General features: G+C 52.6%; 9 protein-coding genes across 9 annotated transcripts; 5 read left to right on the plus strand and 4 right to left on the minus strand.

Moving 5' to 3' along the window:
* Window positions 1-20: 20 nt before the first annotated feature.
* On the minus strand, window positions 21-2,009 carry QC763_500150 (uncharacterized protein; the record flags this gene model as incomplete). The annotated part of the gene is made up of 1 exon (XM_062912628.1): window positions 21-2,009. The coding sequence occupies one exon, from the start codon at window positions 2,007-2,009 to the stop codon at window positions 21-23; it is 1,989 nt and encodes a 662-aa protein (XP_062764043.1).
* A 1,574-nt stretch (window positions 2,010-3,583) lies between these two features.
* On the minus strand, window positions 3,584-8,387 carry QC763_500140 (uncharacterized protein). Its single transcript, XM_062912627.1, has 4 exons — window positions 7,846-8,387; window positions 5,191-7,787; window positions 4,325-5,132; window positions 3,584-4,267 (listed from the first exon to the last, which is right to left on the minus strand). The coding sequence occupies exons 2-4, from the start codon at window positions 5,573-5,575 to the stop codon at window positions 3,859-3,861; spliced, it is 1,602 nt and encodes a 533-aa protein (XP_062764044.1). The 5' UTR covers window positions 5,576-7,787; window positions 7,846-8,387; the 3' UTR covers window positions 3,584-3,858.
* Window positions 7,863-11,478, plus strand: RIM20 (pH-response regulator protein palA/rim20; the record flags this gene model as incomplete). Its single annotated transcript, XM_062912626.1, has 4 exons — window positions 7,863-8,709; window positions 8,763-9,003; window positions 9,064-11,024; window positions 11,085-11,478. The coding sequence occupies exons 1-4, from the start codon at window positions 8,702-8,704 to the stop codon at window positions 11,476-11,478; spliced, it is 2,604 nt and encodes an 867-aa protein (XP_062764045.1). The 5' UTR covers window positions 7,863-8,701.
* Window positions 11,479-11,773: 295 nt separating this feature from the next.
* On the plus strand, window positions 11,774-13,624 carry QC763_0082210 (uncharacterized protein; the record flags this gene model as incomplete). The annotated part of the gene is made up of 2 exons (XM_062906125.1): window positions 11,774-12,506; window positions 12,563-13,624. 2 exons carry the CDS (start codon window positions 11,774-11,776, stop codon window positions 13,033-13,035), a joined length of 1,206 nt encoding a protein of 401 aa, XP_062764046.1. The 3' UTR covers window positions 13,036-13,624.
* A 1,446-nt stretch (window positions 13,625-15,070) lies between these two features.
* Window positions 15,071-15,758, minus strand: QC763_0082220 (uncharacterized protein; the record flags this gene model as incomplete). Its single annotated transcript, XM_062906126.1, has 3 exons — window positions 15,071-15,076; window positions 15,124-15,395; window positions 15,455-15,758. 3 exons carry the CDS (start codon window positions 15,756-15,758, stop codon window positions 15,071-15,073), a joined length of 582 nt encoding a protein of 193 aa, XP_062764047.1.
* A 332-nt stretch (window positions 15,759-16,090) lies between these two features.
* On the plus strand, window positions 16,091-17,375 carry QC763_0082230 (uncharacterized protein). The gene is made up of 2 exons (XM_062906127.1): window positions 16,091-16,648; window positions 16,710-17,375. Exons 1-2 carry the CDS (start codon window positions 16,406-16,408, stop codon window positions 17,277-17,279), a joined length of 813 nt encoding a protein of 270 aa, XP_062764048.1. The 5' UTR covers window positions 16,091-16,405; the 3' UTR covers window positions 17,280-17,375.
* A 2,591-nt stretch (window positions 17,376-19,966) lies between these two features.
* Window positions 19,967-22,686, minus strand: QC763_500070 (uncharacterized protein). The gene is made up of 3 exons (XM_062912625.1): window positions 21,584-22,686; window positions 21,447-21,527; window positions 19,967-21,374 (listed from the first exon to the last, which is right to left on the minus strand). Exons 1-3 carry the CDS (start codon window positions 22,125-22,127, stop codon window positions 20,209-20,211), a joined length of 1,791 nt encoding a protein of 596 aa, XP_062764049.1. The 5' UTR covers window positions 22,128-22,686; the 3' UTR covers window positions 19,967-20,208.
* A 72-nt stretch (window positions 22,687-22,758) lies between these two features.
* Window positions 22,759-23,851, plus strand: QC763_0082250 (uncharacterized protein; the record flags this gene model as incomplete). The annotated part of the gene is made up of 3 exons (XM_062906128.1): window positions 22,759-23,036; window positions 23,106-23,226; window positions 23,335-23,851. Exons 2-3 carry the CDS (start codon window positions 23,213-23,215, stop codon window positions 23,849-23,851), a joined length of 531 nt encoding a protein of 176 aa, XP_062764050.1. The 5' UTR covers window positions 22,759-23,036; window positions 23,106-23,212.
* A 231-nt stretch (window positions 23,852-24,082) lies between these two features.
* Window positions 24,083-24,998, plus strand: QC763_500050 (uncharacterized protein; the record flags this gene model as incomplete). Its single annotated transcript, XM_062912624.1, has 2 exons — window positions 24,083-24,312; window positions 24,377-24,998. The coding sequence occupies 2 exons, from the start codon at window positions 24,083-24,085 to the stop codon at window positions 24,612-24,614; spliced, it is 468 nt and encodes a 155-aa protein (XP_062764051.1). The 3' UTR covers window positions 24,615-24,998.
* Between the last annotated feature and the right edge of the window lie 215 nt (window positions 24,999-25,213).

Genomic DNA, 25,213 nt, shown 5'->3' on the forward strand with positions numbered 1-25,213 from the left:
TTTTTTTTTTTTTTTTTTTTTTACATATATGGCGGGTTTGCAGATCTCCATCGTAACGACTCTCTTCCATCGGCAGCAATAGCAGGGATTGAGCTAAATCTCTTGTCTTCCTGCCGCTCCTTCCACATGTCATCAAGCACACTCGCCATTTCCACCAGCACAATCCGCCTTTTGCCGCCGGTCGAGTCCACCAGAAATTTGATGCCTGATACCTCCGCCATCACCGCGCCTCTCGACTCGACAAGACGAAAGAACTCTTCGGCACTGGCACTCGATGCAGTCTCCTCACTCATCTCGCCTGACCAGACCAGTGGTTCGATCCACGGTTTTACTTTGACAGCTCGACCATTTGAGTTCCGAGTGGTTCTGGAGTTAACAGACTCTGACTGGGCACAGTATTGACATGGGAGTGGTTCTCCTGCTCTACCTCGATTCTCTTGTTCAGACTTCGTCGCTGCCTGGGCCATGGCTGTTCCAATCAACCTCAGCAATTCAGTCTTCGTCCGATGACCCATTGAGTCCTTCACATTGATATGCGCAACAGCCATGTTCCACAATTCATCGATCGCTGCCTCATGGGCTCTGTTTGTTAAAGTTGTCGCAAAAGACATGTCCAGGGGTGTTTCATTCGACGACCTCTTATTCACATCCTGCAACAGAGCATCAAACTCCCACAGCCACACAACGCCTTCTGGAATGATCTTATTTTGGTCGGATTCGGAAACCACGCAAGTCTCCACCAAAGTCCGGCACTGCCTCTCAAGTCGCTTTAACCGGCCTTTCGACAGACGAATGTCTTGACGCAAAGAGTCCAGTGTCCCAGTCACCTCATCCTGCATGTCCTCTCCCAGAGCCTCAACACGCGTTTGGGCCAAATATCGAAGCAGAGCGAGACCGAGAACGTCAAGTGGAGTGCGACGAAACAGCTTGTTGGCACGGTGTTTTATCTGATCCGGGAATATGACAGACTCGATGGGATTCATGCCCTCTGGCTCCCCATCAGCCCCGAGCAATCGAGATACACTCAGGGCTTTGTCCCGAGCTCGAATCCACCGGATGCACTCGTCACGAAAGCACGTATCGCAGTAGATCCCTCCTTTTCTTGCCGGCCATACCCGGTTTCCATCCTTTCGCTCTTCTCTGACCCCCAATAAGACCGGGCTCCATAGTGTCGAGTCTACTTCAGTTTGCGGACGTTCAGCACCAAGGTTTGGGATCGACACCTCCTCCACTGCCTGGTATGTCTCCGTCTGCGCTTCTGCAGCGACTGTTGGCGGCGGATCATTTACCTGATCAAACTCGAAGGGGCTCTGATTCCCTATTCGAGTTCTCAGGTTTAAGGGGACGACAGAGGAACGTCGTGGCCCTGGCGGGAAAACTTCCTGCTGCTGTCTAATTACTATAGGGCTGTCTGGAGAAAACGGAATGTAGTCGCCTGCAGCTATCATCTTGATCATACTCTGCATGGGCGAGATTGCAGAGATTACGTTTCCTCGGTCCGCCTTATCCTTTGGCTTCGGTGGGCTTTCCCCCCTGTCTCTTGTCTCGTTTGGTGGCCATGGTGGACCAAATGGAAGGAAATCCTCGCTCATCTTCGGATCATGATAATCAATTCTTTCTTCCTCTGTGGGACTATCCTGACCAATCCGTGACGTCTTACGAGCTGATTTATACTTTTTCGATGGTTTGGGACGGCCTTTGATGGACCGAGTCGTCGTCTGTTCAACAGAGGCCCTGCCGCTGGAGGACGCAGAGCTCTCCGTGACTTTGGGATCCCACCATGGTACATCGATTGGATCATCGGTGTCAGCATTTGATGAAAGCGACCGTGAGGAGCTTTGCGATGTGGTTGTTGGCGGTTGTATTCTGGGGAAAGCCCGAGCCCTTCGATTCGACCTTGTATACTGTGTGGTGTCAACTCTTGGCTTCTTGCTTGGTGGTTCGCTATCAGGGTACAGCTCTGAGAGCGGCGTGAATGGGAGGGGTCGTGCTGGTTGTTTTCCCATCATGATGGGGGATCATGGGGGAGTCTCGGGCTGTTGTGTACTGTGTGGCTCGCGGGCTTAGAGCATTCTGGGGATCTTGTCGTTGGGTCAAAGGTGTGATGGCCCGTGGAAAGTGTTCCTGAATGAAGTGATTCTATTTTGGACGAGGTTTACGTGGTTGAAGATATCCGTTGGATTATCCCTCCTGTTCAAAGATCACCTTATGGTGCCTGGTTCGACTTTCTTTGTTGCCACCCATTCCACAGAGTCTCGGGCCCCCACAAAGTGGCAGACTCTGACGACACACTTGTTTCCGGCATGTTATAAGTGCGAGAATTGTCCACTTCAAGACAAAGAACTTATCCATGGCTTACCTACACCACAACATGGCACCGGCATTACTTGCGCAGTGTGGTCAACAATGGCCTTGCGCTGCCCCTTTTTCTTGTGTTTACAAGTTGGGAAAGGCAACCACCGGCCTAACCACAATCAAATCCAAGACGTTACCAGAGATTATCTTCTGTTGCAAATACTCCAACATACGACGGCCCGTCTTTCCGTCCACCTACTCCTCCAGATGCATCAACCCACGAACTGCCTTCCCTTTCGAGCATCCAGTCGACACAGCCCCTAAATCGTCACCCACACCCAAAGGCTGCCCGCCATCACCCCATAATGGCTCAACCCGCGGCGGCTCTCAAACACGGCAACAAGTCAATCCCAACGCCATGGATCAGGCACCCCGTTCCCTTCTCCGGCCTTGCCTCGCTTACACGCACGAGGTATATTTTGCCGGTTGAACACTATGTTTTTGCATGCGCGGGCCGGATGTATCATGTCGCGTAGTTGGGGCAGCCCGTGGGAGCCAACTTGCCAAGGTCCGGTTTGGATACTACTCTATATTCTGTTATCTTCCGCTTCCCATGTGTTATCAAATAACCCTGAAGTTAAACCACACTAGGCAGCGGTCCCTAACCGGAACCTACCTACCTAGTTGCACCCCCAGAGCCAAAACACACTTCAATGTGAGCCAGCTTAGCGGTGGTCGTAAATCAAACCATGTAGCCGCACTCCCGGCGTGGCGCCCTGGTGTAACTCGACTGATTACCTCCGAGCAGTAAGCCACCAACCTGACTCCCACCCCTCCCCCCTCACAAACAATATTACATCTCCGGCCGGGATTACCAAACCTACAACTCCCTATTCCCCCCGAAGTGAGCTGCCCAACTACCGACTGCAACACCAATCAAACCTCCCCCAAAAACCTAATTGTTCCATTGTGCCCGGTGCCAAAGTGGCGTTAATACCGAAAAATCATGCCAGACGCTACAGTAAGCTCACAATTTGCTGCATTGTTTTCAGTGCAAGCCTTTCTCTGCCTTAGTTATTGTACATTGTCCATAGTCAAACCTAGCATAATGCCCGTTCATCACAAGGCAGGCAGGTCCAGAAAAGTGTTTCTGTTTCTTCCACAAAGAGGGGGGGTTTCCTGGCCAGAATCTGCTGTGCAACATGCCAAAAGGCGCCACTGTAACCACACAATTGTTGATCCGGGCCCCTGACTCCGGATCACCACACCATGTTCTCAACCTCACTTCTTTCTTCATACATTTCATTTCTTCGCAAAATTCTTGAAACCTTTTTCTCCCGAGTAAAAAACAGTGCCCTAGCTAATAATGATACTGGTAACAAAAGAAAACAAAGACTAAAAAATGGTAGTAGTAATCCAGCCTTTCCCCCCCCACCAAAGATATTGACGGCTACATGACCCAGCATTCACCCTTCGCCCTTCCTGACCAAAGCAAAAATTACATACACTCTATTGCCAATGTGTGCTCTGTTCCATTGCTCTCCTATTTCTGCACCTCCCCCACTACACCTTCAACTCCCCCATAACCTCCTGATAATTCGACAAGATCAGCCTCGCCCTCTCCTCACTCCTCACCTTGAAGCTCAAATGATACGGCAACGGCTCTAAAATAACATGGCTGTTTGTCGCCTGCGTGTCAATTGGCACTGGTACTCCCGTGCGCGGGCAAATCTTGGGACCAGATTTGAACGCCCAGAGATACGAAGCTCCAAAGACAAACATCTCGTCATCGACAATATTCTGCCCGAGGCAGGTGCGTCGACCCCAGCCAAAGCTGTGCATGGCCTGACCCTCGCGGAAGTTGGGGTACCTGGTAAGAGGTTCTTGATACGTGGGCCACCCGGGCTCGAGCCAGCGCTCGGGGCGGAAGTTGTCGCCGTCGGGGTACTTTTCGGGGACGCGGTTGAGGCTCCTGTGCCAGATTGTTAGCAATTTCATGTGAAGATGGATCCGCGAGAAAGATACATACCACTCGCAAGCGAGAATAATAGTCCCCTTCTTGATGGGAACCCCCCTAAAAACATCATCCCGCTCAGCCTGATGAGGAACACCAAGCGGAACCCCCGACCTCCACCTCACCGTCTCCTTCAAACACGCCCTCACAGTCGGTAAGTCAGGAAAGTCTTTCATAGTCGGCATCCTGTCCCCGCAGACCCGGTCAATCTCCTCCTGTGCCTTCCTCTGCCACTCCGGATGCAGCGCCATAGCCATTAAGAAAAACTTTAGCGGTCCACTAATCGTCACTACACCGACTAGGTTCACAAACCCAATCATGCAGCTTGCAAATATCTCCTGCTCCTCTTCCTGATCCAGACTCTCGTTCCCTTCCCTCTTCAATTGCTCAAAATACCGGTAGGCCCACGTGTCGTTAGGGAGCGTGCCCTTGAGCATCCTGTCCTTGGCCAGGCGGAAGTTATTAAGCCACCAGGCCCGCTGTTCCTTCTCGCGCTTGATCTCAAAATTGTACCATGGGTTCATGAACGAGGGCAGGTGCCAGAGCGGCGTGACGGTGTTGGTGATGGGACCGGAGACGCTCATGCAGTGGAGGGTGGTGTCGGCGCTATCACCGTTGGCCTTTCCCTGAGTAGCGTCATCCCAGGCGAGTCGGGACATGACACGGCCGCAGTACTCACGCGTGTAGTCGAGGAATCGGGCGGGGTCGATGAGGAGAAGGCCGAGGTAGCGTTTCATTTCCTTTTCGCAGTGGCCGTAAAAGTGGTGCTTGTATGCTTCGGCCATAGCGGCGTGTGCCCACTTACGCTGCGTCTTCCATGTGTCTGAGGACGACAGATTAGTTCGCGGCATTCGATGGGAGCAGTGAGAGAGAAGTCTTACCATGACGGTCCATCAAAGCAGAGTATCCAACTCCTTCCTTGTGGTTGATGAGAGATCGAATCTGAGGCCGACCGGAGTAGATGTGCCCTCTCTTAACCAACAGCTCCTCCGCAATCTTCTCGTCCGACACGATGATGAACGTCTGATCCACTGCCCTGGTCTGGAAAATAGGTCCATGTTCGTCGGCCCACTCCTTGAACTTCAACCACATGGAAAACCGGGGGAGGTCATGAATACGGCCTACAAAAGGATACTGCTTGGGACCGGGGAACTTGGCCACCGTGGTGACCGACTTCTTCTTCTTCCATGACAGGATCTGCTGGATGGCCGAGTAGACCAGACTGGGGATGGCGAGATAGAGCAAGATGAGCGTGAGGCCCTCCATCTTGGCTTGGCTGCCTCTCCAGATATCCACGGGAAGGAAGGTGAGAAGGTGTCTGTGGAATGGTTCGATGATTTGCAGAAACAAGGTGCAAGATCAACCAGGGGTCAAGGTCAACGATGAATGTGTCCTTTCCCTTTTGCTCTTTCGCTGACTCTTCAACGACCTCAGGGCTGAGAAGGGCGGGGGGTTGACAGGATCTGGGCGCTTTCCGCCTTTCTGAAAGGCAAGAGCCAAGAGCAACGGAAGCCAGGGCAGGTGGGATGGGCGGATGGAAGTTATATCTGTCTCATACCAATGCTCTTTCCCTTCCGGGATCCGAAGACAGGGCGGTCCGTTGCTGTGTGAGACATTGCCCTATTAAGTCAAGTCTGTCACCCGGAAACGTCGTACATCTCGCTTCCCAGGACCACAGCTGATATGGCGCCAGAGCTGCCAAACTATCGCAGGAAGCTCGGTGGCCCAACCGCTTCCGGCTGCGTGTTTGGATCAGACAGTGGAGAGAGTCCGTAGAGTGGGCGATGGCGGCGGGCATCTTGAACAGGCTGTTGGTGCGTATCCTGGTCTGTGGGATTCCGCGGGCTTCAGAGGTGAGCATGTGGCCGTAGCTCTGCCGCGCCGTAATTAGGTCTTATTCGGGGAGTATATTATCTCAAAGTGCCTAGGAGACAGATGTGCGATTCAGCCTATTATCTACCAGGAAATGTTGCACTGTTTAGCCCACTTACATCCGTTCCGAAGGAGAGGCTCGCGCCCCAAGAATAGTCAAGACCGGCTTGAAAATGTGCAGAATAATTGCCTTGTTCCCATCGTTCAGGATCATGATGCACGAACTTCCCGCTCCCCACAAACCAAAATTCCCTCCTGTACCCGGATTCCCTTTCCTGGTACGCTACCAACAGCGGCCGGGGAGGCACCAATAAGAGGTCCAGTATCCAGCTATCAAGGACTGTGCCTCATCATATCCTGTTGGAGTAAAAGAGGGCGATGGAGGTGAGAAAGCCGTTGACTATCTGGACGATATTAGTAATGTCACTACCGTAACGCCGCAGCCGCCCTGTCAGCGCGAATCGTCGAACAATGCGGTGTGTTTGTGCGCAGGTGGCCGTCTCAATTAGTGCTACAATGCCAGTACGGCAGAATGCAGTGGGTTCCATTTCCGTTAAAATTCTGTCTCACCACAAGGCCGGAAACTGGCAGGGGGTGGTGCTGGGCACATGTGTGTGGAGGAGATGGTGACAGGACATTATTTGGGGATGTCCGCCACAGCATCGCTTGACAAGCGAATGAAGAGCCACACCATTCTTCAATGGGCCAGGCAGAACATGTCAGACGGGAGCGCGTTGGCGACCAGATTCTTGGGACAACAATCCTCCGACTTTTGTTGCATCGAATCTGGTGCCTGTGTCTGAATAAACGACTGGATGGAGCCGTCACTGCCATTGATGGCTTTGCACGTAAACTCGGATAATTCTGCTCACTCCGGACCCGAGAGTAACAGCAATACCGGTGCTGCCCTCACCACACTGGCGAGGAAGCATATTGCTTTTTGACGTGAGTAGCCCGCCGGCGGTGGGAAAGAGTTGCCGGCGGCTTTTCGGTTGGTCTGATAGTGACAAAGGCTGAAGGCTGCATCATTGTGAGACCATCTCCACAGCTGCTGTGATCGCTGTCGCACCACTGCTGCCATCTTAGACACCAGGATCGGAACATTGCAAACCAGATGCCGTGTGTAGGCCACACAGAACCACCATTGTCAGCATCGGACTAGAGTTTGTGTCTTCTCGCAAAAGGGTACGAAAGACTAGAATCATCAAGAGTTCTGTCGTGTGATGTTGCCTTGCTCAGCACGTGATTTGGACTTGGTATCTCGGTTCCATCGATGATCACGGCAGTACCTTAGCTCTCAGACCCTGAGCCTCGTCTGGCCTGGGTTGGGATCGGCATCGATGTGTCGTAGCTTCGCGCGGAACATACTAGACGGCGCTTCTTCGGATCGGAACGGGTTGACTCCAACCCACTGGAAAAGAAACCAGGTCGGGAGCTGATTCTGGTCAAGCAGATTGCTGCACGCAAGGGATGCCGGGATCCAAGACGCGTGTTTCGCCGCGTCTGCTATGCTGATCACCCTTCTTATGTGCTTTAAGAAGGAAGGGCGAGCTGTGATACGGCAGCTTTGAAGTCGGGACCGAGACTCGCATCAAAAACCGAGGATCTGTCTGTAAAGTATTAAGTGTCGGTTCCACGCCGTGAGAAAGTTGTTGACCTCTCACTTTCAGCTTCTGAATGTCCTGCAGAGCATCGTCAGTCAATGATGCAGCTACGTGGCCGTCTGGAGGTTGAGACAATCTTGATATGCCCATCGCCTGGCCCATTCATTCGACCAACGAGTAGACATCGAAATCAAGCCGTTCACCAGAGCCAGCAGACGTGGAATCTCTACAAGGCCAGCCAGGCCGGGCCGAGGGTTCCACGGGGCAGAGACATGATAAACGCCAACTGGAGCTGCATCTGGTTGGTCTGAAAAGTTGTTGCCCACCACCGCAAAAGTTGACTGATATGGAAGACGTTGGATTATGATTCCACCCCCAAGCGGGTGGGGCTTAGAACAAAACGGCGTCCTTGTGTAGCGATGGCGTTCCTTTGTGTTCCCGAACATGGAAGAGGCTCGCGCTACTGAGCATACCACAGGAAGATACTCCATAAGCTGGAAATGGCGTTGCAGGCTGGATTGGCCGTCCTTGAGCCCTGTGGTTTTGGCGGATCGCAGGCGAAGACGGAAGCCACCAATTGCAAGCAGGGCATTGCGTTGGTGTTCCCAGTCGGCATCGAGAAGGTTGCATCCCGAGATCGGGAGCAGTTTCAGCGGGAAGAACAGCCTGGAACCCCTGCCTCCCCGAGAGCCCCGCCAGGCCACCACCAGCTGGCCCCAGCTGCCTCTCTGGTGCCCAATCACCACTTCCAAAATGACCCCGCCAAACACAGATTTGGTGCAACAGCCCGCCTGATGTCATCTTGCGCGCGTACCTGGTGAAGACACACGGACTGCTCGGCTTCGGGACCACGCGTTCAGTTTTGCAGCAGAGTGAACAGTGTCTCGCGCGGTTGCTCGAGACGGATTCTGTCAACATGACAACGTGAGTCAACTGTCGTGGTACTTGTTATTGACATCAGGCTGACAGCGGGGCAGCAACAACATCCTGTCGCTCCCCTTTCGAAAGTCCGTACAACTCTCACTCTCCTCCTCGCTTCGACAGTACATCTCCAAGAAGTATGACCAACACCCGGACATGTTCCGTCATGACCTCGAGGTCATTGACTCCCTCCGCCGCGATGCCGTCAATACGCGCGAACCCCACTCGACCGGTATCAGGAAACTCCAAACTTATGCCGCCCAACTGGTTTGGATGAGCGGGAAATTCCCAATTGATGTGGGTGCAACGATATCCCTCCCTTGACCACGCATTTCTGATTATTTATTTCTTGGCCAGATTGGCGTCGACTTTACATGGTACCCGGCCCTGGGCTACCACACCGAGCACCCCCTCGTACAGAACAATCTCCAATACGAGCTCCTGAACATTCTCTACAACCTCGCTGCTCTGTATTCACAACTGGCGATATCGTCGAACCGAAGTGACACCAAGGGGCTGAAGACTGCTGCGAGCTTCTTCTCTCAGGCCGCCGGCGTGCTATCCCATATGAAGAAGGAAGTCCTCCCTGAATTGCGCATGGCCAACCCACCAGACGATATGGACGAGGCCACGTTGGAAGCATTGACTCAGCTCTTCCTTGCCCAAAGTCAAGAGTGTTTCTGGCAGAAGGCCGTCATGGACCAATACAAGGATGCTTCCATCGCCAAGCTGGCTGCTCGCGTGTCTGACCTCTACAACTTGGCAGTGGAGGCAGCCATGCAGAGTGAAGCCATCAGCTCTGCCTGGATCCACCACATGAGCGCCAAGCACCACCACTTTGCCGCCGCTGCCCAGTACCGCGCTGCTCGTGATTGCTTGGAGAAGAAACGATACGGCGAGGAGGTAGCTCGGCTGAAAGACGCTGTCAACTGCGTCACTGAAGGTCTTAAGGAGTGCAAAGGCGGCTACATTAGCAAGGCTGTCGTTGACGATCTCCATGGCCTCAAGAAGCGCGTTGAAGAGGACTTGAAAAGGGCCGAAAAGGACAACGACATCATCTACCTGCAAATCGTGCCGCCAAAACCTGAGCTCAAGATCCTCGAGCGTGCTAACATGGCGGTAGCGAGTGTTCCATCGCAGGTCGCAAAGCCTTTCGAATATTTCGGGGATCATGCCGAATTTGGACCTGCCCTGTTCACCAAACTTGTGCCGTTCTCGGTTCATGTCGCTGTGTCCATCTATGAGGAGCGAAGAGATCGCCTTGTTAACAACAACATCATCGCCGAGTTGGAAACCATGACAGACAGGCTCCACGAGATTCTTTCGAGTTTAAACTTGCCCGGGTCATTGCAGGCTCTTGAGAAGCCGCTTGGTTTACCCGGTACCCTTGTGCAGCACGCCGAGGAGATTCGACAAGCCGATGCGCTGAACAAACTGCAGCGTGGTTTCGCCGATGTCGAGAAGCTTTGCGCCAGTGACAAGGCTGTGTTTGAAGAAGGGAAGGCTCTTCTGGCCGCCGAGGAAGAAGAAGACCACGCCTTGAGGCTCAAATATGGCACACAAAGGTGGGCAAGGCCCGAGTCGAGGGCTGACTCCAGTCATGACGGTGGGGCCAAGCTGTGGAACCAAGCAGGTGACATCGACGGATACTTTGCTTCGAGTACGTCTAGTGATGCTGTGGTTCGAGAGAAGTTTGCTGCGGTCAAGGAAACCCTCGCCATCCTCGCCGGCCCAGACCGTGGTATGATGGATTACATCCCCAACAGTCGCAGAACCGAGATCCCGGAACTCCTCAAACCAGCCATAGGACGGCTGCGGGGAGTATACAACGACGTATTACGGCTGGAGTCAAGGAGGAGGAAGCGGATCGAGTCTCTTCGTGCCAGGAGCCGGGCCGATGACATTAAGGGCGACATCATGGCTGAGGCGGCGCGTCTTGAAAGGACATACCCCAACACTCCCATCGTGCCAGCTCACTTTGAGGACTTCTTTGACAAGCGCCTGGACAGTCTTTATGAGTCTGAACTTGAGGCTCTCGAGAAGGAACAGGCCGATCAGGAAAAGATTATGAGCGAGATCCAGCGGGCCAACCGTGACTTTGAGTCGCAGAAGAAAGTTATTGGCGAGAGCGGCAATCGGGAGCGGGAAAAGGCCCTGCAGAGATTGGATAATGCTTACTACAAGTACAAGGAGATTGTTAGTAATATCGAGGTTGGGCGGAAGTTCTACAATGACCTCAGTCGTATTGTTGAGCAATTCCGCAACCAGGCGCGCAGCTGGGTGAACGAAAGGAGACAGGAGGCGAGGATGTTGGAGGAGTATGTTGCCCTTTCTTCCCTCCTGACCGTTCAATAACTATTACTGACAAGCTCTTCCAGTGAACTCTCGATGCCACCGCTAGCATCGCTTAGTATGCGATCCAACCAGCCCCAGTCGCCTCCGCCGCAAGCGTACCAGTCCCCGGCTCCCTCGTCGTACTACATGCAGTCGCCGCAACGGCAGCCTGTTAGGGCGCCTGGTGTTCACAGTCCTCCTGTTGAGGCGCAGATTCAGAGCTGGGCGGATAATGTGCCACAGCAGCAGCCTAAGCCGATGCCACCTATTGCTTCGATGCAAGGGGCTTGGATGCCGAATATGGGCATCAAGTTCTCTGAGGCAGGTGCAGGTGGCTCGGGGGGTAGTCCAGGACAGGGTCAGCAGCAGGGTGGTGGGAGCTCTTCGGGGCCTGTGAGGGGGACATGGGATCCTAACAGTGGGATTAGGTTCGGTTGATCTGCGGAGGAGTGTGTGGTAGTGGGACATGTTGTACAAAAGAACCTTGGACGTGCTTTTCCTGGCTTGGATAGGTAGATCAAACTACGACTGCTGTTGTTAAGTGATAATCCCTTTAATCGGAGCTGGAATTGTGCCATACTGTCGGGCTAACGTAGCGCCGTCACAATGATAGTCCCCGAATACCTTGTTCCCGATCGCTGACCAATGGTGTTGGTTACATGATCTGGTTCCACTCGCCCAAAAGTCAGCTACGTAATCATCGACGAGGATTGGTGAAGTGGACAGACTTGGCATGATGCATGGAAATGGAGCCTGGGATGATCGAGAACTACATAAACCGATTGTTCCTCCCGGGTTAGGCTTCATTACTTGCATTACATCACTCCACCGTGACAAGAAGAAGCCCAACGACACAACAGCAGCAACATATTCAACCATGGCCACCAACCAAGTCACCCGCTGGGTCACCAACCAAGATGGCATCGAAAACCTCACCAAAGAAACAATCCCTATGCCCACCCCCGCCAAGGGTGAAGTGCTGGTGAAAATCTTGGCTGTCTCGCTCAACTACCGCGACACCGAGGTCGTGAACGGGCTATACAACTACTACGACAAACCCGGCACTCCCAAGAAACCCTTAGTTCCTGTGTCAGACATGTGCGGGACTGTCGTCTCTGTCGGCGACGACAACAGCCCCTGGAAGGCAGGTGATAGGGTTGTCTCGACGTTTTTGCAGTCCCATCTCACCGGTCAGGTTTACCCTGAGCACTTGGCTACTGGGTTAGGGAAGCCGTTGGATGGGTGCTTGCAAGGTTACAGAGTTTTTGAGAGCGAGGGGCTGGTGAGGGCGCCGGGGTATTTGACGGATGAGGAGGCGAGTTGTCTGCCTATTGCGGGGGTGACGGCTTGGATGGCGCTTCATGGGATGGGGTTTAGGAAGGGGGAGGGAGAGACGGTTTTGCTGCAGGGGACTGGGGGGGTTAGTGTGGCGGGTTTGCAGATTGCGAGGGCTGGGGGCATGAAAAGTGAGTTTGATGTGCAAAATGTTGAGGGAGGATAGGGTTTACTGATGAGATGTTAGCTATCATCACCTCGTCGTCTGATGAGAAACTTGAAAAGGCCAAGGCTCTTGGGGCGGATTACGTTATCAACTATCGGACGAGTCCGGACTGGGAAAAAGAGGTTATGAAGATCACGGGCGATAAAGGGGTGGATGTTATTCTTGAGACGGGGGGTGCTGGGACGCTGTACAAGTCTCTTGACTGCGTTGCGTTTGGGGGATTGATCTCGTGCATCGGGTATGTGTCTGGGCGGGAGGATAAGGCTGGTGAGGCAAGGGTTAATTTGAATCTTTTGGCACTGCGGAGGACGGTCACGCTGAAGGGTATCATCAACGGTCCAAGGGATAGGTTTGAGGAGATGTGTCGGTTTTACGAGAAGCATCAGATCAGGCCGGTGGTGGACCGTGTGTTTGGGTTTGAGGAGGCGGCTGAGGCGATGAAGTATCTCGCCGGTGGGTCGCACTTTGGGAAGGTGGTTGTGAGGGTTGAGTAGCTATAAAGCGTGGAACTGCATACGATTATTATTATTGCCTCTTCGATGTTGTGGCTGATAAGCTCTGAATGGCGTCTTATGAGAGTTATAAATTAGCTAAGGTGGGTAAACGGGGCTTGCGGTATTGGTTCGTGCACAACGCAAGGTTTTGTTTTGTCGAATATTTCCCACACTGTTTTCATTGACGGACACTTTCCCTCTCATTTATTCCATTCCGGCCCACGACACCGTTTGATATTCCCTGCACCAGCGCGTTAATATCCCCATAAGCAACTTCTGGCTGCCTACTTCATCCTCAACAAGAGGAACAGGACGACCTTCCACGACCAGCTTGTCGTTCATAATGGCTCTTGCAAAACTCCCCACTGAGCTGCAGACCCGTATCTGCGAAATCTTGAACGAGGAGCATCGGGATAGTCTGGTATCCCTCTCGTAGACCAACCGATATTTTCGGGCGGTTGCCAGTACGTGTCCGCTCAGCATTCTGACCTTGACCGTTTCGACTGAAGGTTTTGAGAAACTGATCCAAGATTGCTCCCAGTTCCTAGGCCAGAATGACGGCTTCCGTCATGTCCATGTCCTTGTGCTCATTGGTTCAACTGTTGTTGACTGGAACTTGGCTGATAATCCGCTCCCAAGGATATATTTTGGGCGAGGTCCCTCGGATGGATTCGATGACGGCTTTCAAAGCCCTACTGCTCTCTGGCAATCGCGCCGACAAGGCGTACCGCCTCATTCCTGGCAGAGCTCTGATCGGTGGGACTAGAACTGGGGTCCTTTGGCCAACTCCATCAGCCAGTTACCAGGACTCACTGACCTCATATACAAGGCGGCCGAGGAGCTTCCACACTGTCTGCTGCACGCCATCGAAAATAAGAGTACGATACCACGCCGTGTAACACGGCTTTACCATCACACTTTTCGGCTGCGGATGCTGGAAGCTGTCATGGATGCCTAATATCACGTAGATCAAGGCGTATGCGCTGGATATGATGGTCCATACGAATATGACCCAACTCCCACAGCGCCCGTTATGGATGCTCACGAATACAATATCATCCGATCTCCCTGCCTCTATGGCTTTTTTTTGGTCAGCATCAAATACACCACCGACCTCATGACAAATGTGGTATTCCACATCATGGATGATGGCAAGTACCAGGACACAAAACAAATATTGCAGACCGAAGGACTTGCCCCGAATCTGGGCGAGATTTTCGTGTATGCACACCGCTCTTCATACTCGGCTCATCCAGAAGCGGAGTTCAGCTGGTAGGGAAACTCGGCAATGGAAATCGACGGCCCCCTCCTCTGCCCATAAAGCGGCTCACTGTTAGGTCTTCTCTCGACTCTGGACCCGTTGAAATCTGTCAACTACTGGATCTTAGCGCTCTGAAGACTCTCGAGCTCAATTGGCCCCCGAATGAACAGAGGATTGAATTGTCCGAAAAACTTCGTTTACGTTCCCTGACAACGCTCGTGGTGGACTTGTCTCTACTAGCTCGAGGCCGAAGTAACCATGCCCAAGTCAAGCACTTCATTCGCGCTCATCCAAGCATCAAGCAATTACAGGTACGCGTATAGGATTGGTCAATCGCCTCATTTGTAGGGGAGAACCATCATGGAACGGTGTTTCCAAACATGGAGTCCTTATGCTTTCAAAACAGGCGATATAATGACATGTTCAAGGCCGTCGCCAGTTTGCTGATTTCGGCGCGTGAAATTGAAGGCTTGGGTGCCCTGTACCCCAACGTCAAGTGTCTGACCCTTCCTGTCCGTAGGTCAAGGGGCAACAATGATGAATTTGCGTTGTATCAAACCATTGGCCACGGTTTCCCCAAGGGTGGTGGGAGGAGTGGGAAAACAAGGGCTTGAGGAAACAAAGGCTACATAGGATTTCGTTGCGAACGACCACACCCTTTTGCATACCTTTACCATTGCCGCCAATCAGAATGCATCCCACAGGCGGCGCCATGAGCTTCTGGGCCTGGTATTCATTCTGGCATGCCACCTTTTCACCAACTCCTTGCCATTTTTATGCCTGTTGTGTTTACCCTGAAGATATGATCCCAAAGCAGCCGCTCCTACCGTCAATGTGATGACGCCTCCGGTGACAGCCATATCTACAACCGCTGTACCTGCCGCCGCACCCATCGCCATACCTGCCGCAAAACCGGGCCCTCCACCCATCAGGATTGCCGGTATCATAGCATCCGGATTCCAGCTCTCCCAGCGATCCGAGATCTCCTTTTCGCTCAAATTGTCTACTATGCACCGCAGGTGCCAGAGGGCAAATTCTTGGCAGTTCCATAAAAAGTTTTGGTATGTCTTTTCAAAAAGCTCCTTCCATATATCGTTTGCTAAGAATGGGTGAAAATCGATGAGCAATAGATACCAGTAAGGAGACGGGGTCAGGTACACTTGCCGCATTCTTCAATCTTGTCATCCGGCCATGTCGTCTTGCATTCACCCAAATTAATAGGCTCATATTCAAGCGCTTTCTTTTGCATTTCCTCGATCCATTCCGACTTGGGCTTGATGCACAGGTTGTGCGATAGTCCGCTTGGATCGTCGGGTGTGGCGGCGACTTCGTAGCATGTGTCGCTCACGCAAACTGTCCAATGGTTGATGGTAGCTTTGCGCCATTTGTTGAGGAGGGGGATTTTGGCAAAGCTACTGATGGGTCGCCTGTAGAGGAAAACGTCTCGTTGTGATTGTGACATGATGTGGGAAAGGTATCACTGTTTCGATGATGTCTAGGTGCTAAGAAGGTTGTAGTAATCACTCTTGGACTTGGTGTTTCTCCAGGTTGAACGATCAAAACCGGAGAAGCCAGAATCGTTATTACTATCTTTCCAGTAGGGTATAAGACTGGGAGAATACCTTTTTGCAGGATGCGAGTAACGCGTCATGCCCAGCGCTCGAAACCGAACAGGCCAATCCTAGTGTCCAGACTGTAGCTTGATCTCATGGCTATGATTCATAGGTAGCACAGCTGTGCCGCCTCTAGATGATCTTTAGTGTGTGTTTGCCCATTTTAAGTACGGCAGAGAATCTTCTTTACCAATCAGGATGGACGGGTACTCCTTACGTCGTGGCGATGCCCTTCAGCTCCCGTCCTCATGCATTTTAACAGGCTTTCTGCCTGATAAAACAGTGTACGGGCGTACTTTACGCCGTGCAGATCTGAGCCACCAGCCCCAAAGGCAGCCTTTGTCTGTACGACCCCAACGTTATTCCATCTCAGAGAGGGGCGACAATACAAACATAAAATTAATTTCTCGACGTTCTGCCAGTATCACCTGAACAGGATTCCTTTCTTCTTCACCCTGTTGACTTTTGCACTAGGTACTAGCCGTCTGCTCTCAAGATGGAGACATCCAACTATACCCGGGACTCGGGTCCACCCAAGAACTGCGATACAGTCCCCAGAAGTCTCTTTTTCAGAATCTTTGCCTTCAGCTATTCCGCTGCTTTACGCTACCACACCGTCCAGCCAATGCATTGTATCCAGCGCAACCAAAACTATCGCGAGGCCAAGCATGACGTCATCGCAGCACTGGCTCGTTTCCGTAAGACGAAATCAGAGGAGCTGAGATTTGTTCAAGGAGCAGTCAGTATACACACCCCACCCCTGAACCCTCAAAAATGATCCAGTCTAATATGGCACCTAGGCAGCGCTGTCCGGAGCAGCAGTAATAGGCGTCTTCTCCTGGCCCTCGACAGAAAGAACAGTCTGGATAGCCAAGATGCTCTGGAACTGGAGTTTGTTTCTCTCTTTCTTTGCTCTGATCAGCTCGGCTCACCAACGGCTGCTCCGGCTGTTACCCAAGGACCCGAGTGATGAGCTCAGCGAGGCCGACCTGGCCAGGTGTCTCAGTCTGTTCTTGCAACCTCCTGTCCCGCCTGGGAAGGGGGACAGGATGTTCCAGCGGGGGATCAGCCGCCGTATGGTCTGGTTCTGGCAGTGTCCGACTATGCTTATGAGTTTTTCTTGGGTGTTATTTCTGGTTGGGTATACGCTTCACTTGTTGACACCGGTGTTTGACGCCTCCCTGGCGGAGTTTAATACGGTTGTGAGTTTGTATTTTATGCTCGATCCCCATGGGAGCCGTGTTCTAAGTTACCGACATATAGCCTGCCATCGTTACCGTGTGTGGCTGCACATTTGTGGTTGCCAACTTCTTTTTTTGTGCCGAGCTGTGTCAGATGCGCATTTCGAAGGCCAGCCATGGGATTATTGAGACCGGCCCGAATGTATTGCCAGTATAGCGTGTGATGCAGCTAGAGATTTCATCACACTTGAAGGAGAAGACAGCTTTGCACAAGATATGGTAAAGACAGTTAGACAAATATACTCTACAGGCAGGTTAAAGAAGTCACTAATACACTAAATCTATCTACCTTCCCTCACATAACCAACACACACTGACACGATATGATGGAAGCCTTTTCCCAACCATACATGTGCTTCCCCCTGACATTGGCCCTATCCCAATCACGACTTCTTCAAATTGTCGACAACAATCCCGCCATTCTCTCCCACCACATAGTGACTCTGATTACCGGCCACAGCCGGCGGCATCTCGGCCGCCACTCGGAATCCCCGATAACACGACTACCACTGGGCATAGCCAACGAAGACCCGCACTGCCGGCAATCAATAATTCTCACAGCCAGCTGGCGGTCCGCCTCTGGCACCCGCAAAGGTGTACAACAATCACCCTGCTTGACATATACCGCCCACACCACCGTTATTGACTGAACGAAAGGACCACAATTGTTAGTATCTTTTCATGCCTGGAGGTCAGGCAAGGGAAAGAAAGAGAGTCACTCACACTTGGTATAATTCTCCCTCACCAACAACCAACCCGTAATCACACTCTGCGACATCCCCAGCGGGAACTCAAAGCTCTGCCTCTTGACAGTAGTAACACACCCACCCACCCACTCGACCCGAAAGTAGTAGTTCACCCTTTGCTATCTGTCTCGCGGAATGTGATGGGGGCATCCCCGGACCCAATGGTGTGTCGTCGTCACCCATTCCTCTGCGTAGACTGCTAAAAATCAACCGAGAACCGATCTTGATCCCCGGATTGAAGGTCTGCGTGCCCCGGAAAGTTGCTCTCCTTGAAGCAGTTGTTCGTTCCTCTCGTCAACGGCTTGGTATTGGGGTTGGAGGTAGGGATAGGAACCGTTGGTTTGGTCGAGGTCATCCCCTTAACCCACGTGTACACATTCCATCCAGGCCCGCCGGGGGTGGGTGCCGCGCCTGTGTAATCAGACCACGGCGACGTGTAGGCTGCCCTTCGGGGGCAATTGGAAGATGTGTATGTTGTCGTTGTTGTGGGCTTCATACAGCCGGAGGCGGTGGAGGGCTCGGTGGATGTGCAGGTTGTCTTCATGGTGAGCTTGGTGGAGGTCGAATAGAGTCTGCAGTGCACTGTTTTGTGGACGACGGCCTGGCTGTTCACTGCATTGAGTTCACTTGCATGTTGGTGGCGGTGAAGTTCGGTCGAATGGAGTCCCGCCGGTGATGGAGTTTCCATCACGGTCAACCAAGCCGGCAAAGCATGGTCATTCACCGTTTACGATGGAATCATCGGCATGGATGTGGCGTGAGACGGGGAACCTGGAGGCCTGGCTCCTTGACTCCTTGATCTATGCCTTCACTAACGTGAGAGGGGTGCTTCTACCGGAAGTGGTCCGTACCCTCGTAGACTTTTCGTTCTACTTCAGGGCAGCGATATCTCCATCTTTTGCAGGCTGACATCTCACCTACCCTGAGTCGTAACATCTGCGAACCTTTGGGCGTCACGATGGCCACTCCGCCTATCCCTTTCCGACGCTGAAAGAAGAAGGCTGCAGCGTTGCTGTTCCAGCTCAGTCCAATCGTCTGGGCTCTCGTCCATCCGCGTCTCGGAGACATCAATCAGCCAGCAATGTAAGCACTCTGCCACCAGTCCCATGCCCAGTCTTTTGCAGAGGACATGGTGTGGTAAGCACAGTTGCCAATTCCAAACGACAGACACCAAGCCAACGGAGATGTCACCAACCACAGCAGGGTACTTACTTTGGCCCGTCAGAATGCGAACGTTTATGGAACAAGGGACCCCGATGGGCCTCGATTGCTTGTATCTCTGCACGTGGGCAACTTGCGGTGCTGCCTCATGCGTGCTCAACCGCCGCGAACTACGCTATCCAACCGTCGACGTCCATCTTTCAGGAAATGCTACTTCCAGTCTTCGCAAGCGACTTTTCCATCAGGACCGTTTCATGTGGTCACCAGAGGACATAGACAGAAACCCGACTTCAAACCTGGGCTACAGCCGAATCGGATTGGACCAACAGTTTGCTGACTACCGCGATTATCACCTGCTTATCCTCGAGTAGGGCCCAGAGCAAACGGTTGCCAAACAGAGAGTAATTCCGGATGTTGATGGCAAGGCCTTCCAATAGGAACCAATATGGTACATGGCCGTACTGTCGTGGCCATTGTGAGTGACAGAGCCGTGTGAATGGCCCATATTTGGGAAACGGCTGATAGGGGGCTTGTCATAATGGCCCGTAGGTCTTGGGCGCCTTGGTAGGATGGCAGCCTGGATATCGGGTGTCTGGCAAGCGAGTTCGGCCTGGGTAAAATATATCCCCGTACGATCTTCTTTCTTGGGTTCTTGATCTTTGAAGCATGTCTGCTGCTGGGTATGGCCTTCCATATTCTTACTAGAAGCAGGCGCACTGCTGGAACCTGTTGTAAAGTTAACGCGGGCATTCAACCCAGCAAGAGGGGAGCCGAGTCAGGTTCCATAAGACATGGTCATTGGGCTTCAAGCGCCACCTCGAACGCGGAGACTGCTGCTTTCGTCACATGACAGCGAGCCTTACGCCCTGAAGCTATTCAGATAGTTCATGCTCAACCAGTGAACGTGGGTGTCTCCACTGGCTTTGCAGCCCTAAAGATTGCATTATCAACCACCACGCGGATAGTGGGCTTGGCATGTCATATGCGTTTCACTATCCATCTTATTTCTCATCAAGTGCTTACGTTCCATCGGCCTATTCCCAATATGTTGTCTATCGCACAACGTTGACATGAAAGCCCTGAGTTGCCACAAAAATACCATCGCACCATAGTCATCGCCACCCGCAGAGCTAGGTACCGAAATAAGATGCCTAGAGCTTGGCGCCACCTTCATCATCATCATCATCCTCCTCCTCCTTACGACCGCGAGTGACACTCAACTGACCCATCAATCTGCTGACCTCCTCCATAGACTCTCCCTCCATGTATTCCCCCTGGTCACCATCAGTCTCATCCTCCACCTCCTCCACCTCCTCCAACACCAACCTCCCCCGCCTACCACGACCTTGAACACTCCCACTTCCACTACCCATATTCCCATGTAGGCCAGCCTGCGCTTGCATCAACCTCCCCTCCGTCAAACCACCCCTCACGCTCCCCACAGCTGTGACCGCAGACCCAAACGGATCCGAAGGCGTAGCCCGACTATCATGTATACTCCCCCTCCATCCCCTCCTCTCCACCAACAGCCCCGTCACCTCCTTTTTCAGCGTCTTGATCATCTCCTCAATCACATTCTTCCTCTCCCTCACCAACATTTCCACTGCCCCATTCACCATCGACCCCTGGATGATATCCGCCACCCTCCACCTATGATACAAATTGCCGTGTCCCTTTCTCCTATCCACCTTGGCGGGAGAAGCATCAAAGTACATGTCACACAGCATGCAAGTGGGCTTGGAACAGCCGATGTACCTCCCGAATTTATCCTCCATGAAGAAATCCCAATGTGCATCCTCCCTGCCAGGGGAAGGGCAAAGGGTCTCCCTGCGGAGGTTGGACAAGAGTGTTACTTCTGCATGGACGGTGGTGATGTATTTGGGGTCTTTGATGGAATTTTTGAGGCCGGCGTCGAAATCCCTGGCTTGGAGCTGGGGGGAAAAGAAGTCGTAAGCGTCGTGAACTTCAACGTCGGTGGTGAGGCGGTTGAGGAGGTCTTTGCCTGTGCACATTCTTTCCTTGATCTGGAGGGGGCTGGGGAGCTTAGCTGGGGAGGGGTATGGGATGACTTCGGGGGACTCGAAGAGGTCGGGCCATTTCCCGCGGGCGACAATGAAGACGCGGATGGCGAGGGTATATGAGTGGAGGCGGCCGATGGCGTGGCGAGTTTTGATCCAAGGGGAAGCGGGGCTGTCGTTCTCTGGGGACGATTTCGAGACGTTCTCCGAGGAGGGGGCTTTGAGGCGGAGGAAGGAGGCAAAGGAGGAGGTGTGGGATTTTTTGAGGGCCATGAGGAGGCGGTAAGTTTCTTGGGTGACTGTTGAGGTGAGATGTTAGTTGTGGACAGACTTGGGACGAAGATAACATGGGGACCTAGCATGGCACATACAGGACAGGAGATCATGGGGCCAAGAGGCCACCGCTGCCTCGGCAATCGGAAGTAGCTCCCGCAGGCGTCCTGCCATTGTGGCTGGTTTGTGTCAGCTTTAGCTCCCATCGATAGATTTCCAGGTGCCAGTAACTTACCCTCAGCGCCAGAGTCCTTGGCGCAGCTCTCAAGGCAAAGTCCAATATTGTCAACCAATGTTCTGAGGTACTTGTACAGGCGCCACCGACAGTACGCGATGACCTTCTTCAACAGACTGTCCGAGACGGCCTTGACCTTGGCTTCGTCTTCCAGATCTTGCCCTTTCATGCTTCCAAGTACTTTCAAAATCTCGTCAGACAAAAACTTCTTGACCCCGGCCATCTGTGTCTTGGTGCGACTATTAGAGGCAATCCAGTATTCCACCTGACCAGGCTGGACAATCATGGCGCTCGTGACGGTGTCTCCCCCATGCTTGGTATCACAAATTTGCGCAATCTTGTTGACAAAGCACCTATACAGGGCGCGATCGTCGTCGGGGGTGGTAACAATAGAGTCATCGTCCGGCGTATGGGGGTTCGACACATGGGGAAGTGCATTATTCAGGGCACAGAAGAGGTGAATGGCCCCATAAAGTCGCTTTGCCTGGCTGGGAGCTAGCGGGACGGGTGTGGAGGTTTGAGCGGGGAGTGTTGCGCTGGGCATGTTGAGGGAATGCTTGAACGGAACGAAGGGGGTCAGAAGATAATTCAGTGAAGGATTTGAGATGTTTCGACGGGCAACTTGATTAAGAACCGTGATCTGGTTAGTAGAGCACACGAAACGAGAATGACGGGAGAAGCAACAGGAAATTTATAATCATCCCACCATCTCAGCTAGGGACCTGGTGATGTCGTCTGTCGTCTTCGCATTGTCCGTATGCCCCTCTCCCCTGTATGCCTCTTTGGCGGGAGGATACAGGAAATCTGCCTCGAACAAGCTTGGGTCGCAACCTGGGCCAACTCACTGGTCAGTGATTGGAGGATTGGCTGGTTGGATGACCACATCGCTCGACCCATCACCAACCAAAGGTTTCAAGGCGTCCATCGGCAACAAACAGAACGAAGAGTCGAGAAATGACGGTCAGTTTTGTTCTTTGAGATTCTGGCAGGAAAGCAGAAGTTTGTGGGCGAGCTGTGGCAGAATGATTGACTTGTGGGGGGTCGGTCCAATGATAACAGTTCGACTGGTCCAGTTGGCGTTCCGCCGTGTCACCGTGGCAGCGCTGTCTTGCGTGCCGAGACTGTGGGCCTCGGCCTCGGTGCATATTCCGGCAGTGCGCTAACCATGCCGGCGCGCAGGTTGCCTTGGAAGCATAGGGACCCCGTTGCGGGCCTCAAACCCGCTCCTCTCAGAATAATGGTGCCTCCGGATTGCGAACCACGGTGGGCCAGCACAGTGTTCCTCGGCCAGCTGATTTGGGCTTAGTATTTGAGTAACCGTATTTGCCCCTGAAACAGAATGTCAGTTGTCTTGGAGGGTCCAGTGGAACACGCGCTGGGTTTGCATCTACCTTATGTAATGCTCAAGTTGCAGGGAGAAGTTCGACATTGAGAAACTAGGGAGCACCGAGCGGTAAGGGAACGGATGTCGAATGACCTTTAGTTGCAACACTGTTACTGACCGGTGGTGTGGGAACGATAGTCACCATCGGCTGCTACTGTCACCAACTCAACCAACACATCTGTCTTCATCCCCACATTACAACACTTTCACTTGACGCTAAACATTCTGCAGGCTTGCAAATTGGCATGCTTGAGTTTCTGTAAGTCCCACACCCATTGTTACCAGGGATAACGGCCTCAGATGTGGGACGAAAGCCAGGCGAGGTTGGGATTTCGGAACAGCAGTGGTAACGGTCCAGGTCGAATAGTACCTTTTCACAGGTCCCTCAGCTTGTGTTTGGTGCCTTTTCCCGCGGCAACATCGCAGACCAGGGTGCTGAAAGCGAATCGGACCAGGCCTGCCCTGACACTATTAGCACTTTGCATCCAGATTGCCACTGGTTCCCCATGCCTTCTAGCAGGGTGTCCAAAGGAAAACAGCGAGCATCGGAATGGGCGCCTTACGACCACCCCTCTTCTCTAATGGGTCATGAAATGTACGAGGAGCTTGTTCCGGGGCAGGGGGCCATCGATCCCAGGCTCCTACAAAATGACTTCGATCCGGCACCTCTTGAACCTTTGGACTATCCAGCTGGGCCGACTGAGTACATGGCTCCGGCTGAGGCCCAGCAGAATACACCAGCTCTAGCTCCATTCACATACGTTACAGGGAGCCATCAGATTGACTACACCAACAACTACCGCGACGCTCAAAATCAGTTTCCCACGTCCCAGGTCGACAGCTTTGTGCCATCTTATCCTTCGAGTTCCGGCCACGAGTCTTAGTACTCCACGGCCCAACAGAACTCGAGTGTGCCTGCAACTTTGGATCTTGCAGTACAACAAGAAGCACAAACTGACCAAGACTTGCGACTTTTCTTCTCCGACCTTTCAGTTTCGAATCCACTTTTCACCGCTTCGGGGACAGCTTCAACGATTCCTTCCACCACTCCTTACACCTACCAAACGTTCGACACCAACAACAGCCAACTCGCCTGCACAATCATTCCTACAGCAATGACGTCTCATGATATTGCACACACCAGTTACGAAGAACAGGACTACTCAGTGGACCCCAGTCTCTACCAACATGAAGACACCTCTTACTACACGGCTGGCGAAGCTTCTACTTCCTATGCACAGCCCTACTCACAAGAACCCGACACCACCGAAGCCTCGCCGACCAGCTCTGACCCCAATAAATGTTCTGTTTGTGGAAAGTTCTTCAGGCGGAAATGTGATCTTGAGTTCGTCCACCCTGCATCACGCATCCTCTGAGTCTTCTCTAGCTGACACCCCACCCACAAACAGCAAGCATATGAACAATCACACCAAACGCCGCCAGTGCCCTTTCGTCGATTGTGAAGGTGGTGGAGCCGAGACTAAAGACCTCCATCGACACCTGTGGACTCACCATCCCGAATATGCCTCTGCAGAGAACATCCCCAAGGACGAGGAGTGGTGCGGTTTCCAAGGGTGCGGGTATCATGGACGTCGGGACAATGTGAAGAGACATAGGGACAACCATAACCACTGGCCTTCGGCATAAGAGAAGACAGTTGTGCTTGGGTTCATTGGATATAATATTGGGTTCTCAATGGTTTTGCACCAAGTCATGACTTTCTGGGCATCATTCTGTTTCTTTGAAGATTGTTATGTTGGATTTCCTCTTGTTTTTTTTTTGATGAAGGCTTGTTACGACTCATGAGGACACCCTGATACCTCTACCCCTGTTTTAGCTTTGGCTTTTATGTCTCCACTCTTTCTTTGGGACCATTCTTGGAGCCCATTCTTGCCCACTTCTCATGTTTTTGAGCTATTCTTGGTTGTTTTTTGAGCTTGGACGAAGAGCAGGGCCTTTCTTTAGACAGATATTTCCTACAATGCAACAACCCCCCCTTTGCACTTTGGATTTGGCTTTTGCAAATGAAGAGAAAACTCAGTATCCGCAAAACTGGCCGGTGTCTACATTCACCCAACTAACGATATAAGGCTGACACCAAGCAAGAACTGTGCTGCCTTGTGGCCAAAAAACATCACTGCCAGTTGTTGAGGACTAACGGACCCGCACACTACAGTCGACTGCACCTTTTGCACAGTTGTACGATTGGGTACTCTGGAATGGTCGCTGGGCAGGTCTTTCACGAG

Source organism: Podospora pseudopauciseta, assembly GCF_035222475.1.
Source record: "Podospora pseudopauciseta strain CBS 411.78 chromosome 5 map unlocalized CBS411.78m_5.2, whole genome shotgun sequence".
NCBI classification, from domain to species: Eukaryota; Fungi; Ascomycota; class Sordariomycetes; order Sordariales; family Podosporaceae; genus Podospora; species Podospora pseudopauciseta.